At 34.7% G+C, this 17,231-nt stretch overlaps 1 protein-coding gene across 8 annotated transcripts in view; it reads right to left on the bottom strand.

Moving 5' to 3' along the window:
• Mme (membrane metalloendopeptidase) overlaps positions 1-17,231 on the bottom strand; it is a 103,703-nt gene continuing 86,472 nt past the window's right edge. For all 8 annotated transcript variants that reach the window (XM_045130793.1, XM_045130794.1, XM_045130798.1 and 5 more), the window contains exons 18-23: positions 14,522-14,641; positions 12,619-12,752; positions 12,439-12,504; positions 9,287-9,382; positions 8,878-8,954; positions 1-1,228 (exon numbers count right to left, since the gene is read on the bottom strand). In XM_045130793.1, coding sequence (XP_044986728.1) covers positions 1,129-1,228; positions 8,878-8,954; positions 9,287-9,382; positions 12,439-12,504; positions 12,619-12,752; positions 14,522-14,641 — 593 coding nt within the window. In that variant the 3' untranslated portion in view covers positions 1-1,128. The remainder of the gene's footprint in view (positions 1,229-8,877; positions 8,955-9,286; positions 9,383-12,438; positions 12,505-12,618; positions 12,753-14,521; positions 14,642-17,231) is intronic.

Here is a 17,231-nt window from a genome sequence, read left to right as displayed (position 1 = left end):
TAAAGGGCTCATAACTTCAATTTATTATCAAAATATTTCTATCAGATGAAAGGTAAGGACTCATTAAGCTACATAGATATAATTTTTCCCTTTCATAACCACCCTTGGAGATAGGTTCAATCTTGAAAATATTGCTTGTAAACCACAACTATTGGACATCTCTATACAACTGTTCAATGGCAATTTTTACCCCTAAAGTTTGTACTTAAAGCTTTTCATTAATATGATTTATAAGTTGAAAAAGTCTCAAATTTTCATCTGTACATCATTTTACAAATTTGTTCATAACTGTTCATCTTGTCCTATGCCAATATAATTTTCTATAATAACAGTTGCTCAGTCATAAATGTAGTCAATAATTATATAAAAATTATTTATACATTATTATAAATCCTTTAAAAAGACCCAGTTTTGAGAGATAGATAGAAAAATAGCTACATAGAGTAAGAGAGAGAACAAGCAAGAAATTCCTTAGAAAATTGCAGTGGCTTCAAAAATCTCAAAATTACTATAGCAGGTATAACTCAAAATAGTTTTAGGCATTCTTTTTTGCCTTAAGAGAGGTTAAAACAATAGTCAAATGAATAAAGAATGGATATACGCCAAATGAATTTAAATTGTGTAAGTCTGAAAGTTCCAGTATGCGTAAGAGTTCTTTGAGAGAATTTGGAAGGAGAATTAGTATTACAAATTAAGGTGAAACAAATGCTTAGGGAATGTGTTTTACACTTTCATCCCATTTCAGTGCTTTTGTGTCCAACTGTATGCACTGCCTGTCTCCCTCTGCTAAGCCTTTGCTGGCCTCAAGTGTTTAACACTGTTCTCTACGGACAGTAATAAACTTGCAGACCTTATGAGAAACAGAAATGAATGGTAATACTGTTTTGAAATGAAGTACTATTTACATGGTGAAATGATTGATTTGACAGAGCTTAGAATCCTTCACTTCCTTCTTTTAGATGGTATCCAAAATAATCTATTTCCCTCTACATTAACTTGCTGTCATTTGTGCTAATTGTCCTGAAGTAACTGCAATGAGACTTCTAGGGCCCAATTTTGCACAGCTGGAGATTTTCCACTTGCATACTGCTGGAAAGCCATCTATGGAACTATTGCTTCTTGTGAAGATCACCAAACCCGACATTTCTTTTCTGGATTCATGTATGAGTTCTTGCGGCAGTGAAAGGCTTCTGAAAACTCAGCAGAATTCTGCAAAGTCCCGATAATCCTGGAAGCAAAGAGAAAGCGTCTAATTAGCATTTGATGCTCAAGTCCACTCTACAATGGGAATTTCTCTGGTAGGGCAAATGACTGAATCTGGAATTCAAAGTTTCAAAGGAAATGGAACCCAACAAAAACCTGGTATCATGAGTTAATTTCTTCCCATGAGCAGAATTTTTAAGTGGAGAGGTAGTAAAATGCAGGAGTAAAGAGTACAGAATTTAGAGACAGTCCCCAGGGTTTGAAGCCTTCTCAGTTGTTTTCATCAGCAAAATGCAAATAATAATAGTACCTACATCATAATGTTGTAAAGAAAGATTAATTAATAGTTTAATATCAATTTCACTTGTGTTTTTGAAACAAATAAGCTACTCATATTTGAAATTGTTTCTGCAAGATAAGTTTGGTCAGAGAATAAAATCGATTGTTAAAAGTATTTTGAAACTAGCCAGGCGTGGTGGCGCACGCCTTTAATCCCAGCACCCAGGAGGCAGAGGTAGGAGGATAGCTGTGAGTTCGAGGTTACGCTGAGACACCATAGAGAATTCCAGGTCAGCCTGAGCTAGAGTGAGACGTTACCTCGAAAAACAAAACAAAACAAAACAAAACAAAATGTGTTTTGAAATTTACATAATAACATATGTAATACATTCATAATATTGGTTGATTTGATTTATCAGGGAAGACAGATAAGTTCTTTTCTTTTTGTTTTAAAGACTCCTTAAATATCAGAAGCTGGATTCATCCTGATTAACTGGAAAGGGCTGGAAAAATGCCATCTTCTTCTTATCTCTGGCCCCAATGGGTAAAACAAAACAATCTAACCCACTGTTGGCACTGAGCAACATTTGAGGGAAGACACAGGTCATTAAAAGGAGGAGAGGTTATGCTAGTGCACCAGCCCTGAGCCAGCTCCTTCCCTTCTCTTGCTGGAGCCAGCACCATCCTCACCTTGAGTTGGGAGGCAAGCACTCTGAAATGAAGGGAAGACCAGAAGCAGGTGATGGAAGCTTCTTGATTTAGAGACATTTGCATGTGTAATATGATCTTGTACACATCTCACCTTTCTTCCTTCTACCCATTCTCCACCCAGAAATTTGAAATGTTAAGTCAGAATCCATTATTCTCTTAATATGTTCTTTCCATAACCTTCAGTCTAGATGGCGCATTTCCCCCCAGTTCCACATTTGCTCAAACCATACACCAGCCTGCTCTGCTGAAGCCATTCCTTGAGAAAAATCATTCCTTCAACAACACATGGCTAATACCATTTACCCTCATATACCATCTCCTTGATGGCTATCTTTAAACACTACCTAAATTAGCTCCCATGTGCTTTCTTACTTATTCCTATAAAGCAATTATCACAAGTTTTCTAGACTATAATCTTTATGGGAGCAAAGTGCTGTCTTGCTCCCTGTTACAGCTTTAAAGCCAATAAAGTTATTTGTTCACATTTGTAACACACGCTGAGTGAAATTCCACAAAGGGGAGGCAGAGTATTATGAGGGAAAAACTGCTTGGGGTTTGTTTATTACTATGGACACACCACTAGAAGAGGAAGGCAGCATTTTATTCCTTTGTTTTCACAGAAGGAAAGAGAGATCCTTATGGACTATTTCACTGTCAGCCATTAACACATCAATGCTGTCTCCATCCCCTACTCCCCAGTTCCCCTATATACAGGGAGGTAATAAACTTTTTGGCTGTTTGCTTTTTAGAACTACTTAGGGAGTCTTAAAGATTAAAATTCTTTCTGGTGTGTGTGGGAAGTTTGGGGTGAAGTAGGGTCAAAGCTAGGGACCTTAAAAGTCCATGTGAGAGAGGGGCTACTGGCCTGCACAGGAGTAGATTGCAGTTCTGCAGACTGTAGGAAGGACAAGGAATGCCTCCCAAGCTGGGCAAGTCCCCGAGGGACCCTCTGATAGGCTGGTACATCCTGCAGGCAGCATGACAACACCAGGCAAGGCCCTGGGAAACCACTCACAGGTTAGCCCATGGCTGTTGCAGAGCTTGTTGAAATGGTGCACTCAGAATACAAGGGTCTCATAGTGACCATGGTAGGCTGGAGTTACAGGGTATCCCCTAATTTCTAGCTCCATGTGATGACTTTGTGTTCCTGTATAGTTCTAAGAGAGTATATTGAAAAACTACTAAAACTTAATTTCTTGCATCTAGCTTTTGCTACAAGTTTAGAGCTTATCTGTATTTGATCATTTTTAAAGTGTCCATTTCTCATATATGAACTGTTCAAGAGTAAGTATCTGAGAATACAATGAGAAATATGCAGTTTGCAAGCCCAAAGGCAGCTTTCACCAGAATATAACTTGTGGGCATCCTCAATTCATAATTTCAGCTCCCAAAATTGTGAGAAATAAGTTTTTGTTGCCCCCAAAAGGAGAAGAATATCATAGTCAATCTTATAAATATAGGCAGAATGTCTGATAGGTAGGGATTCAAGGGTCTTAAGAAGCTGACTGTGGTGGAACACACTTGTAATTCCAGCTACTCAGGAAGCTGAGGGGAGTGGGTACTTATGATGATTATTAGACAATAAGTTATCTCAAAATAAAAATCTTAAAATTTAAGAATTTTCACTGGCCTATGTTTCTTAGGATCTGGGTTCAACCACTTTTCAGTAGGAGAGGAGCTTTGAAGTGTATTTCAATCCTTGTGCTAATAAGGGACAATGATCATGGTGGTTGAGGTATTATTCATTCTGGGAAAGATGCTCTGATTGACAGAGTGCATATGTGAAGGAACTATACATTTTGGGTTTATTTAATTAAAAATGTTGCTCCTTATTGTGTCTTAGTCATGGGAACAAGTTCTTTAATAGAAATGTGCAAATTAATGACATCTATATTTTTCTGAAAAATGAAAAACACCTCAAAGAAAGAATGTATTGGGAGTTATTTCTGAATACACACATCCTAATGTATATGCAGCTAACCAGCTCTGTTGCATCCTCTTTTTCCACCTAAAACTTCTAAATAATTTGATTCTGAATAATTAAGACAACACACCAGGGTTTTCTTAAATTTCTCAGGCCACTAATTGATGTTTGGTGATGTTTACAGCATTAAATCTTTGGGTACATGATATGAATAATCATTTTGAAAACTGGATACATTACTAACTCAATGACTCCTTTCTCTAGAAATGTGGACATATTTCATTAAGATTACATATGACATATGATTTCATGCTAAATTAAAATTATAACGATCCTGTGTTTGCATTTCTTATAACAGAAGTTAAAAACTTTCACTGATGCTAATGATCCAGGTTCAATTTCTCAGTATCCATGTAAAGCCAGATTGCAAAATGGCACATGCCTTGGGAGTTCGTTTATAGTGGCTGGAGGCCCTGGTGTGCCCTTTCTGTCTCTCTTCTATCCCTTTGTTTGCAAATAAATATGAAACTTAAAATAATAAACAATATTGAATTCTTAAAAAAAAACTTTCACTGACTGTTCAGATGATTCACTTGCATTTTTACTTTCTTATACAGAAAAATGGACCATCCATCTTATTACAAACATCTAAGAGGCAGGAATTTTAACATCCACATAACCAAGAAGGGATCTTTGGACCTAGGATACATTTGACTACTCCTGCCTAAAAATCAACTGGACTTTTGAGTTACTATATAAACCTCTTGCAATTAATAGGTTCTTTGACAATCTATTTTCTTTAAATCAAAATCAAATAATTTTGCTACAAATATAATTATCTCCATGCATGAGTGAGCAAATTGTCCATTCATCATAACTGATGTTCATGATCCTTTCAAAGCAAATCCATGTTGAGCATTTAATTTCTATAGACCCTAACAGGAGTTCTCCATAATTTACCAAAATCCATTCTGATATTTTTAAAATGTTAGGGACCAATGCTAACACTTGTACTAAGTGGAATGAGCAGTTAGAGTATACTCACTTAGAAGAAGAAACCATACAGCCACATTAGTTAGTTGAAAATATCATGAAAGAATAAAAACATTACTTGTTTGGTATAAAAAGTTAGTCCTATAAGATTCTTCTTTTTTAAAGGTTAATTTAAGTTGGGTTTAGCAGTTCATACCTATAATCACAGCACTTGGAAGCCTGAGGTAGAAGGATCCACTGAGTTCAAGGCTAGACTGTATTATAGAGAGACCCCACCTCAATTTTCAAAGAAATTTAATTAAATGTTACATCATTTTATTTGGACCTTTTCTAAAAGTTTATCAGACCTTTATATATTATGTAGAAATATTATACTTAAATAACTTTATAAACACATTTATATATCATATAATAAATATTAATATGGTAAATGATTCTGCAATGTGAGATGGATCACTAATCAAAACCTGGGCTTCCAAAAAGATAGAAATATTCAACTTATACATTTAAATTTTAGCATATTAAAGATGCAATTTCTTTCTTTGTTGTTTTAAATGCTGAAGATTTTAAATCTATACTTTAAAATGCGTAGAATTTAGTTAGGGAGAATAAAACAATTATAGGTTAGATATAACAAGTTTGGTTTTACAGATTTCATCATCATATCAAGTATATTTTGTTCATTTGTTTTTAGTGCTGTAGCAACTTAAGCATAGAGTTATAAATCTTCTCTAATTTGGTATTATTTCTGAATAAACAACAAAATACCACTTTTGAATACTAACTCAATGCCTTGTTATTATTTTTTAAAATAATTTATTTAATTATTTTATTTATTTGAGGGAGAAAGAGAGAAAAGCAGATAGACAGAGAAAGAGAGAATGGGTGCACCAGGGCCTCCAGTCACTGTAAACATACTCCAGATGCATTCATCATCTTGTGCATCTGGCTTACTTGGGTCCTGGGGAATCAAACCTGAGTCCTTTGGCTTTGTAGGCAAGCACCTTAACTGCCAAGCTATATCTCTCTAGCCGATGTCTGTTATTTTTTTAAGCTCTTTAAAAATATGTTTTACTTTGAATAGTCAGGAAGTAGCTTTTTCCCAAAGCTAAATGTAACCTCCCATTACCTCTAGAGACAATAATAATTTCCTTGACAAAATACTGGCATTCCATTTGCTTTTAAAAATACTCACATACTTCCTTTATTATGAATGAAAAAACGGCCAAAGAGTTATCTTTGTATTAAGGCAAAAACATAAAGATATAATTAATTTCAATATTTACAATAAAATATTAATTTCAGTTTATAATTGAGAGTTATATGCTTACATACATATCACATACAATAATTATTTTCTGATATTCAAAAATATACAGGGGTGAAGAAATAAGTAATAAAAAGCCCTGAATGGGGCTGTAGACCCTGATATGCCCATCCTTCTCTCTCTCTCTTCTCTCTGTCTACCCCCTCCCTCTTTTCCAAATAAATAAATACAAATTAAAAATATTTAAAAAGCACTAAATGAAGCTAGTACAGAAATATTACAAATTCCATGAATATTTCTCAAGACATTTTATTCTGTCCAGGTCTCTCATTTAAGCATAATCCTAGAAGAAATAATTTTTAATTACATATAGGTAGCAGGCACATATAGTCATTAACCTTAGTCCTCCATCAACTCTCATGATAATTTAATTCTTATGTTATATGTCACGAAACAGGCATAAAAGATAAGACATAGCTATTAGTAAGAATGAGGCAAACATGCAGAAAACCCTAATAAAAAGCCCAAATTCAGACTGAAAAAGCATCATCACTGGTTGAGGAATGAACCATCTTTCACATTACAGTTTTTAATGATGTCACTAGGTTAAAAACAGCAAAAGCAGAAGCAAGAATAGTAAGATAAACAAAGAAAATTTTAACACATTGGTTAAGTAAGATAGTGTCAATATTCAAATGACGCAGATTTTACTTCTCACAAAATTAATGTGCACAAGGATGGCAAATGTACAAATTCAATGATACTGCTTACATCTACCAAGGTTTTTATGGATACTTATGTAAATTTATAGGAAAGTGAAGGAAAAAAATTAACAAATTAGATTGTGTAATGGTTTGTATGAGCTTATAAATGTTCTCTTCTATCCTAAGAATCACATTCTTATATATTTATCTCCTAAATACGTCAACAAAAAAATAACTTTTTTGCTGTGTTATAAATCAAAGGGGGGAGACTCGAACTTAAAAAAATATATATGTCACTAAAAGTCTCTTGGATAAATCATGACAGGAATTGATCCAATGACTTTCTTTGCTTACATTTTGTGGTATTTACCTTCTCATTGCTGGGACAAAGCACCCAACCAGCTGACTGGAGCAAAGTTTTTTAATTTGGTTTGTCAAGGGGAAACTTTGTGATGGCAGGGGAAAGATGATAGAGCAGGGGCTAAACATTATCTCCTTGACACAGCAGGTGGAAAATAGCAGCAGAGTGAGCCAATTTCTGACAAGCAGGAGCTGACTATAATATCCCTAAGCCTTTTCCCCAGAAACACCTCCTGCCAGCAAGGCTGAATCTCCCAAATTGTCTCAACTTGGGACTAAGTCTTCAAAACACATGAATTTAAATAGGACATCTGATATAAGTCACCACATGTTTTAAGAAACAATTAGTGGGGATCTATCAGCAAGTCTAAATTTAACACACATTACATGGAAAATAAATGTACACAAACAATTGTTGAAAGAAGGTTTAAAGATTAGCTAAGGAAAACACTATATGGTGATGATAATGAACATGATGATACTAGAACAAAGACAGCGCATTCATTCATGTTTAAAATATTTAAATATCCTACTTTATTGCTTTAAAATTGAATGTGATTGCCCCCCCCACCCACCCAGTAGTGAATGATCTAGGTGATATATCCACATTCATTTTAGATAGGGCTTTAAAAATCTTAGTATTATACTTGTTTTTTGTTCTCAAATTTCTTCAGACATTCTCAGCTTAGAGGAATTGTTGATTATCAAATGGGTATTCAAATGTTACATTACTTGGGAAAGGCATAGCATTGGGGAACAAATCAGTTCTCAAACTAAATATACAAGGACCTGGAATGCAACATTTTAATGTTGCTTAGAGTAATGTTTTTTCAGTCTCTTGATCTTAGGTATTCTAATTTGGTAAATACTTTTTAGACATCTTCTGACCCACTCTTCCATTCTGTATAGCATTCCCCTAGCAGCCTCAATAGGCTACTCTTTAACTTCTGCTTCCATGCACTCTCCCCTGGAGCTTTAGGGATAAGGTCAGTCAATGTTGGAGAATCTCCAATTAGTAAAAAGTTTACTTGATGTTGAATAAAAGTCTTTCTTTGGAATTTGGAACTCACATTCCCAGCTTCATGGAATTATGCTTTGCTAGCTAGTAGTTTCCATCAAACGACTATTTAAAGGTAGCATCTTTTCTGGAATTAATTAAGCACTGAGCTGAGGGTGTGTGTGTGTGTGTGTGTGTATGTATATGTAAAACATAAGCCTGATGTATGCTTATGTAAATATTACCTGAAGTGTTCTGCAGGTCCTATCTTTGACATACAGAAAGATCACACACACACACACACACACACACACACACACACCCCACCCCACCAGATTTTCAAATGCTATATAATTAAAATAAGAAAACTCCACATTCAAAATGTGCAAGCAATGAAATAAACATTGGAGAAGACTTATTACTGCTCATACCCACATACCTGAAGTTGCCTGGACTGTGCACATCTGTTTTAATGGAATTGACTGCATACTCTGGCCTATAGGTCCCACACCACACCTGGAGGTAGGAATAGACAAAGCAAAACTATGTGTTCAACTCTAATCAAGGATTTTTTTTATAAGTAGGTTTTGGGCAAGCAAAATTAATTTGGAATTCTGCATTCTTCAACACATTAACTTTTCAAATAATGTTCAATGACAAGTGCCAGGAACATAGTAATTTATGATGAACATAATTTTTCACTCTGTTATAAACAATTAAAATTAGTCAAATCAATTGCTGTCCCACAATTGATTTAAACAAGAAAACTCAGTATGCAACATCTAAGTTACTGTGAAATTATGACTCAAAGTGATTTTCATATTTATCTATCAATAAAGATGCAATACCTGGGCAAAGTTCAAGAAGAACAGTTGTTTGTGGTTTAGGTCAAGTCCAGGAAGTAATTTTTCCTCACCATTCTTTCTAACATAATTCTGATAGGCCTAGGTGATTAGTAAAAAAGAAACATAATGTTTATAATTCTTGAGTTTATATATAATTCTCTGTGAAGACCATGTAACTATGTAATTGAGCTTTTATAGTAAAATCACTATAATAATACATTTAGATGTGGCAACCTGAAACTCTTTCAGGGATAAGGAAGAAAACTAAAATGTGTCAAAATGCTCTGTAAAGAATTAGAGACTGATTAGTGGATGACAAGAGTCTGGCACATGTCAGATGATCAATAAATGTCAGTTGAATGAATGAATGACTTAAAACACATGATGAAAATCTTACCTTAATATTGTTCTATGGATAGATGGGTAAGTCCAGCCAGGTGGAGGAATGGATTGCCAAGTCATCTGCAATTGCTATATTTAGCTTAGTTACATCAGATTGTCTGAGTGATTCTTGCCAAGTCAAGGGATTCTCGTAAGATCCCTTAAAGGCCTACTGTCTTAATCTAAAGTTAAGGATAGGCAACTACTCAGGTCCCCTCAATCCAGGAAAAAAAAAAGGCTAACTCCAGATTACACTAGGAGGAAGGAATTTGGGCAATTTGAACATCAGAAAATATTCGGAATCCTTAAAAATTTATATACACTATTGAAAGAAGTGTAGCTTTATTCTACTTCATATGTATAAGAAAGGAATTGACAAAAAATCTTCCTGAGATATGTTAAGAAAGTTGACCAGGAATGTGTTTCACTTCCTTCTATTCACCATGGACAAGGATTTACTGAACTTTTACTATGTAAAGATGCTAGGGACACAGGGAAGGATAATGCCTTCTCCCTCCAAGGGAGTTCACAATCTAGTAGAGGTGCAAGGTACTTTATGTAAAGAATTCACATATTCTCATATGTGTACAAATGTAAATTGCTTTATTATTATAATACTGAACTCTCTGTGAGTATGTCTACAGAGCACCCAACAACTAAAAGTTACAATAAATTTTTGTAGCAATTATTTTCAGTTCAGCTGTATAGAAGAATCATCCTAAAGTGACCAAGAGTGGTAAATGCTGATATCTGCCCCTTCCATTCCAGATGGAGTGACAGAGACTGGGTTTACCAGTTTGCTGAAACAACTAAATGATGGATCAATTATATGAAACAATGATTTGCACGACACTTGAAATATGGCATAAAGGTAGACATTCCTGAGAGACAGTAAACAAAAAAGGAAGTTTTATAATTGGCTCAGGTTATTTTTCATGACGTGTATGTTATAGATAAGGTAGGGGAAATGAGGTAGAAATCTGAGGGTCTTTGAGTTGACAGTTTGGTGACAACAGAGACAAGGTATTGAGGAAAAGAAGTTGGTAAAGCAGACTTCAAATACTGTAGTCCACCTCCCTCAAGTAGTAAGTTTCATGCTCATTTAGAGATATGTGAATAAACTAATGCTAGGGAAAGATCCTAAAAAATAGGACAACAGTCCTGCAGTACATGAATGGGAATACTTGAGAGTCACGTAGTATAGTTTTACCTCAATTAAATATTCCTAAATTGAGCACTATCCCAGTCCTAACTAACATGTTGTACAAACAAGACCGAAAGGGAGCAAACCATTTCCAGGAATCTATGTCCTAGAAAAAACAAACAAACAAAAAACCCTCAAGGCCATTTATAGTAAAACAAAAATATCTAGCACCTAAAGAGGTAAAATGCACAATATCTGCCATTCAGTGAAACAAAAAGTTAATTACCCAGCATTCAAAGTAGCAGCAATCTTTATTATCCTCCAGTAATGGGATGGGATTTTTTTTTTTTTTTTGCTTTTAGAAGTCTTTATATGGATGTCTTTCATACCTCATACTTGATCATCATCCCTTCTTATTGCCACACTGCAAGTCTCTCCATTCTCTACACTACTGTGAGGCTTTTCTTTTACTGACATAATCACAAATGTTCTCTTCCTCTTTACCTCAAACATCCCCATGCTGAACAGATAACCCTACATCATTATCTACTCCATAAATGCTCTATCCATTCCATCTTTGAGGAAGATGGTTTGACCTCATGGACACCTTATACTTTCTATTATCTCAAGTAGGCTCTGATCATTTTCTCACATGTGGGTTACTTCAAGGTAAAGAGTCACTCTTTGTTTCTTTCAAAGGCATAATGCTACTCCTGTGGAATTTTCTCTTTTCTGTTGCACACATGGCATTCATTTAAATAATCCTTTAGTTATTCTTCAGATCATAAAATGGAGGACATGTTGCTATGCTTCCAGCAACTAAAATAGTGCTAAAAATAAAGCAAAGCTCTGAAAAAGGACTTGTTTTATAGGAAAAAATGAATGGAAGGCTAAAGGTGACTCAGGGGATATTCCAATGATAGCAGTTCTCTGAGTGGAATAGTTATGCCACCTAAAAGGCCACATGCTAGAGCCATGTCACTGTAAACAGAGTATGATTTAATCATGATCCCTGTATTTTATGCTGGTTATCAGTCCCACATGCTGCCTCACTTTCTGGGAAAGTGAGGGTTCCATTCCTCATAGTGATAAAGGTTTCTAAAAATCTTTCCCTGAGATGTCTGTTCTAAACATATACATCAGAGTGTTTCTTAAGAATATCGTGTATTTCCCACTGAATTATATACATCTTGTCATTTCTTTCTTTTCTTTTTTTTTTTTTTTCGGTTTTTTGAAGTAGGGTTTCACTCCAGTCCAAGTTGACCTGAAATTCACTATGTAGTAGTCCCAGAGTAGCCTCAAACTCACAGCGATCCTCCTACCTCTGCTTCCCAAGTGCTGGGATTAAAGTCGTGTGCCACCATGCCTGGTTTTCTTCATCTCTTTCAATGTAATATGCAGTGCTTCTTTTCTCCTTGGACTTTTGAAAATTTAATATAATGGCATTCATCTCTAACACATTATACTAAGCCTTATAAATTAGCATATTTAGTCTTTCTCCTCTATATTTCCCATTTCTATTCCTTACTTATTGTTTATCTGTGGCTTTTGTAAAGGCTTTAAATGAATAGTTAAATATGATACATGAATATTCCCATTAATCAAATGGGGATGAAATGTTATTACTCACTCTGTATGCTTGGCCAATACCTCCATTATCAGCTATGTTCTCTCCCAGGGTATTAAGTCCATTGAGCTATTTTTTTTTTAAAAAAAAGAATATCATTTGTTAGGGTTGTCAAGTAAAGCACTGATGATTCAATTATGATTGTCTGTATCAAAGCTTTTCTAGAGAATGCTAATGTCATACTTGTTGTCCACCTGCTAGGTCCCAGGTGAAGTTTCCATACTGGTACACCATACACTGGGATTGGTCTTTAAAATTATTTGCTGACTGTTGAGTCCACCAGTCAACAAGGTCTCCATCCTTGTTAAAATTGCGGCCTGTAATATATTTAGTGAAGTTAAATGGAAACTCATTACAATAAAGATAAGATTGTTTTTATTATTTGCTTTTTGTACTTAAAATTCTTGAAATAAATGTAGGCTGACATATAGTTATAAGATGTAATGCGGCAAAATTTCTGTATATTCTCTCCCAACCCCCAACAGTAACATTTTTCAAAACTATAATATGATATCAGAACAGGAATATTGACATATAATCTAACAATCTCAACATGATATCTGTAATTTAAAATGAAAAGAACTGAAATACTGCTATGTGGGTGACTAGGACATGAGGCAGATAACAGAAATGGCCATCCTTCTTTATCTTTGCTCTGATTTTTGTGGGAAACCTGGATTGCCAGAATTTTGTTTACTGATATAGTCTTGATATTGCAGATGAGGACAGCAGATAAACACTCCTTAAATCATGCCTTGTTCTGTTGAATGTCTTCCACCAGAACCAAGATTGTTTAATTTGATATTCTGAATCTTTAAAAGATCAACTTTTGGGGGGCATTAATTTTGTATCCTATGACTGGTCATTTAATACTGACTCATTGTTTTATACTACTATATATACAAAGAGAGAGTCTTTTCTCTCCTGCAGATTTCCTGAAAAATTTAAACATTTTGGAACTCTGCTTGTACTTATATATTTTATATATTTTGACATTGCGGGTTACATCAATTCTAGCTTCTTAACATTGCATAAACGTTTCATACACCTCTATTTGTTCCCACTTGCAAAATGGAAGTAGCGTTAGTAACTACTTGTTAAGATTACTGCATAGCTTAATTGAGTTACTAGAACTCAGTAAGTCTTTTTAAAAGATGGTACCCTCCTGTCTCCTTTCCTCTTCCTGGCTTCCTAGAGTTGTGCCTACTTAATGACTAATTATTTTCTTATTATTGTTCTCTTCATTGTTCCTTTCCACTTGTAAACTAAAATTTGTGATAGCTTCAACTATTATCTCTTTATGTATCTCCTGTTATCACTTCTATTTTTTTCTCTCTCTCTTTGACTTATGTCTATAAAATGCTTTGTGTGTGTCTGTGTGATGTGTGTGATGTATGTATGTGTATGTACCCATGCACTTTCTTATGATGGCCAGAGCAAAACTTCAGTTGCTTCATCACTCTTCTGTGGGTATTATTCTTTGAGTAGGAGCACATTACTGATCCTGAAGATTATCATGTTTTTCACTAGCTCCCCAAATTCTGAGGTCTGAGCTCTGCTGTAGGACTGGGTTTTCAGATGCATGTGGCTGTGCTAACCTGCAGGTTCTGGGGATCACTGCTGTCTCTCAGACCTTCTCTTGCCCTCATGTTCCAATTTTTCTTGGATGGGAAGGGTTTGAGGTAGGGCATCAAGTATTTCAGGCTAGTTACAAACTCATTACATAACCAAGGATGACCTGAAACTTCTTATTCTTCCTTCATCTCCTGAGTACTAGGATTATAAGTGTATATCCCATCACATCCAGTTTATTAGGTGCTGGGAATTGAACCCAGAAGTCTGTGGATGCTAGGCAAGCACTCTACCAACTTACCTACATCCTCAATCTCACTTAACTATGAAATTTTGATGTTTTTTTTTTCTTTTTTAGGAAACAGTTTTAAAGAGAATACCAAAAACACAGTAAACCTTAGGTCAATTGTATAATAAATAAATATATAATTATGGTAGCTTTGTAATCATAAATTTTATCTCTTAAATTTATGAGATATACATTAGCCAAAGGAAAATATCACCTGTACTTTACCATTATCATCAAAGCCATGTGTGATTTCATGTCCTATGACCATGCCGATGCCCCCATAGTTCAATGAATTGGACTGCTTGGCACTAAAGAAAGGGGGCTGCAGAATGCCAGCAGGGAAGACTACAAAGAGAGAAGTTGGTTGAAGATTATCTGTGGCATTATTCTATGACATAACTCCTAGGGATACTTTCTTTTTAATTTTTAAAAAAATTATTTGTAAAGGAGACAGAAGAGAGAGAGAAAGAATATGGGCATAACACCAGGACCTCTTGCCACTGCAGTCACATTCCAGTTGCATGTGCTACTGTGCATCTTTATGTGGGTACTGGGGAATTGAGCCTGGGCCATCAGGCTTGCAAGCAAGTGCTTTTAACTGCTAAATTATATACCCAGACCTAAGATTTCTTTCTTGCTTCTTGCCTGTATTCTACTATGTCAGTTTTGCTTAGGTACATAAAAATCTTCTGAGTTAGAAACCAATGCAAATTGTTTAGGATAGACAACAGAGTGGCCATTATGAAGTTTCACTATACTCTAAGATTTAATCTTTATAATTTACTCCTTTAAGATTGCTTTTGCTTTAAGGAATTTAGGGCAAGTGAAATTTCTAGCTTACATAGACAAAGTCCTTTCCCCTTTGTAAATATTTGGGAAGAACTAGTTACTCACAAACATGGGCATTTCTTTTAATGATACCATGACACCTGTAAAATTTTTATCTGTCTACAATAGTATAATGCATAAACAGAGCCAATCAAAGGTATACCTCTATCACATAACATTATTTTATTTTCTACAGGGTACCTATGAATACCTTTACTTGTATATTTACTTGTTTACAGCTGGAGTCCTTCCTTTCCCAACACACCCAATTATACTCCAGTGCCTCAAATCTTAGCTCCTTGTGAGTGGAGACTTTGGTATCTATCCTTAATATAGGTTATTTGGTCTATTTGCTTTTTGGTTCATGATCTCAAGATCAGTAACTGAAACATAATCAGCACCCAGGAAATGTGTTAAATAAATAAAAATGAAGGATAAGTGGATGAATGGTCTTAATTAAAGTGTTCTAAGAAGCTTAGCAAATAGATGAATAATATTTTCATTTGTACTATTTCATCTGTACTAAGTTGAAAACTTCTCCCTTTTTAAGCCTTACAAACATGCAAGGCATAAATTGTATTCAAACATCAAATTCTTTTACTCTTCTCAGCCATCACTGTCTTGACTATTATTTCTGCTAAGCAGTGCAATAGCTAAGAGTGAACCTTTTCTATCTATCCTAGATGCCTATTTTCTTGTAAAAAGTCTTGTGCAGATAATTAGGTAAAGCAGGCCCAGCACTGCCATCCAACAGTGTACTTCACTATGTCCACTTGTCATTCTGAAGCTTCCACCCTAGTTCACTCATTCTTCATGTCAAGAATTACTTAATGTCCTACTGAGTGTTGCTATTTCCTGACTCATCCAATTATAATCTGTCATAAATATTTACCTTAAATTGCAAAAATGGTCATATCTCTGTTGTGAAACTTTGGGAGGCTCATCATAGCTTTGCAACTAAATACAACATCCATCTTCTGCCCTGCACTGCACCATCCTCTCTGTCTCCACGTCCCTCAGTCCAGCCCCTTTTGTGCCCTTCTGCATTGTCCTCTTACAATAAAAATCCAGCTAACGTGTACTCTCAGTTTGTAAAATATACTAGTGAAACTTTATTATGTTCTGTTGGCACATATTTCCATTGATTAAAAACAGGATCAAAACTTTTGGGGCAATGTTGTTTAGCGGTGATTAATCTATAACCTTAGAAAGGAATCAACATGCATATAGTTTAGTAATTTTATCTTTCATGTTTTAAAACTCTAGTACCCACTAAGTAATTGTTATAAAATTGATAACTAATCCTTAGTATGAACACATATTATATGCAAAACCTGGCCCATTGTTATATAGGGTCTAAAAATATAAGTGAAGGGCCTTGACCTTAAGGAAATAAAAAAATAAATAAAAGAATTGTTTCTTTCTTTCAGTTAAGAGGAAAAAAACACCCAGATATTTACAAAGGAGAGATTAAAACTGAACAATTTCATTACCCAGACCTTTATAAAATGGAAATTTACCATAGCATGACAAAATAATAATTTAAAAATAACCTTTGTTCTTGGAGAATTTTGATGAAAGTTATAGCTTACATACATGTAAGTACCTGTACTAAAAAATGCCAAGAAATTACTTTTAGCTTTAAATATAAAAACTGTATGCAATACTTTATTAACTTAAAGTGAGCTCTATCTCTCACATCATGTACTTTGATTAAAATCCACCCATTAAAGAAAATATCCTTATGAAACATGCTATCAATACTAAACATTATAAAGATCAGGTGATTTAATTATAGCCTTGGATGCCATTCTTCTGGCAACTGATAACATTTATATGGTTCATATTAAATACTAATCTTTAAGTTCAACTTTGCAAATTCTGACCTCCTTTAATTTTTTCAGCTTAATTTCTGTAAAGAGAATGTCCCCATTAGCCTCATTGCTGTTACTAGTAAAATTGTAGTTGTTTATAACCAATTGCTTAGTTATACATGTTAATGATTACCAAAAGCTTAATCAATTAAATAACTCTATGCAAAAATTGGTTCTTGAAACAAAAAACTACATTTTTCCTTCTCTGTTCTCTTACCCATGACCTAGAATCT

The sequence above is a fragment of the Jaculus jaculus genome, chromosome 12 (assembly GCF_020740685.1).
Source record: "Jaculus jaculus isolate mJacJac1 chromosome 12, mJacJac1.mat.Y.cur, whole genome shotgun sequence".
Classification (NCBI taxonomy): Eukaryota; Metazoa; Chordata; class Mammalia; order Rodentia; family Dipodidae; genus Jaculus; species Jaculus jaculus.
This window is presented reverse-complemented; position numbering and strand designations above follow the sequence as displayed.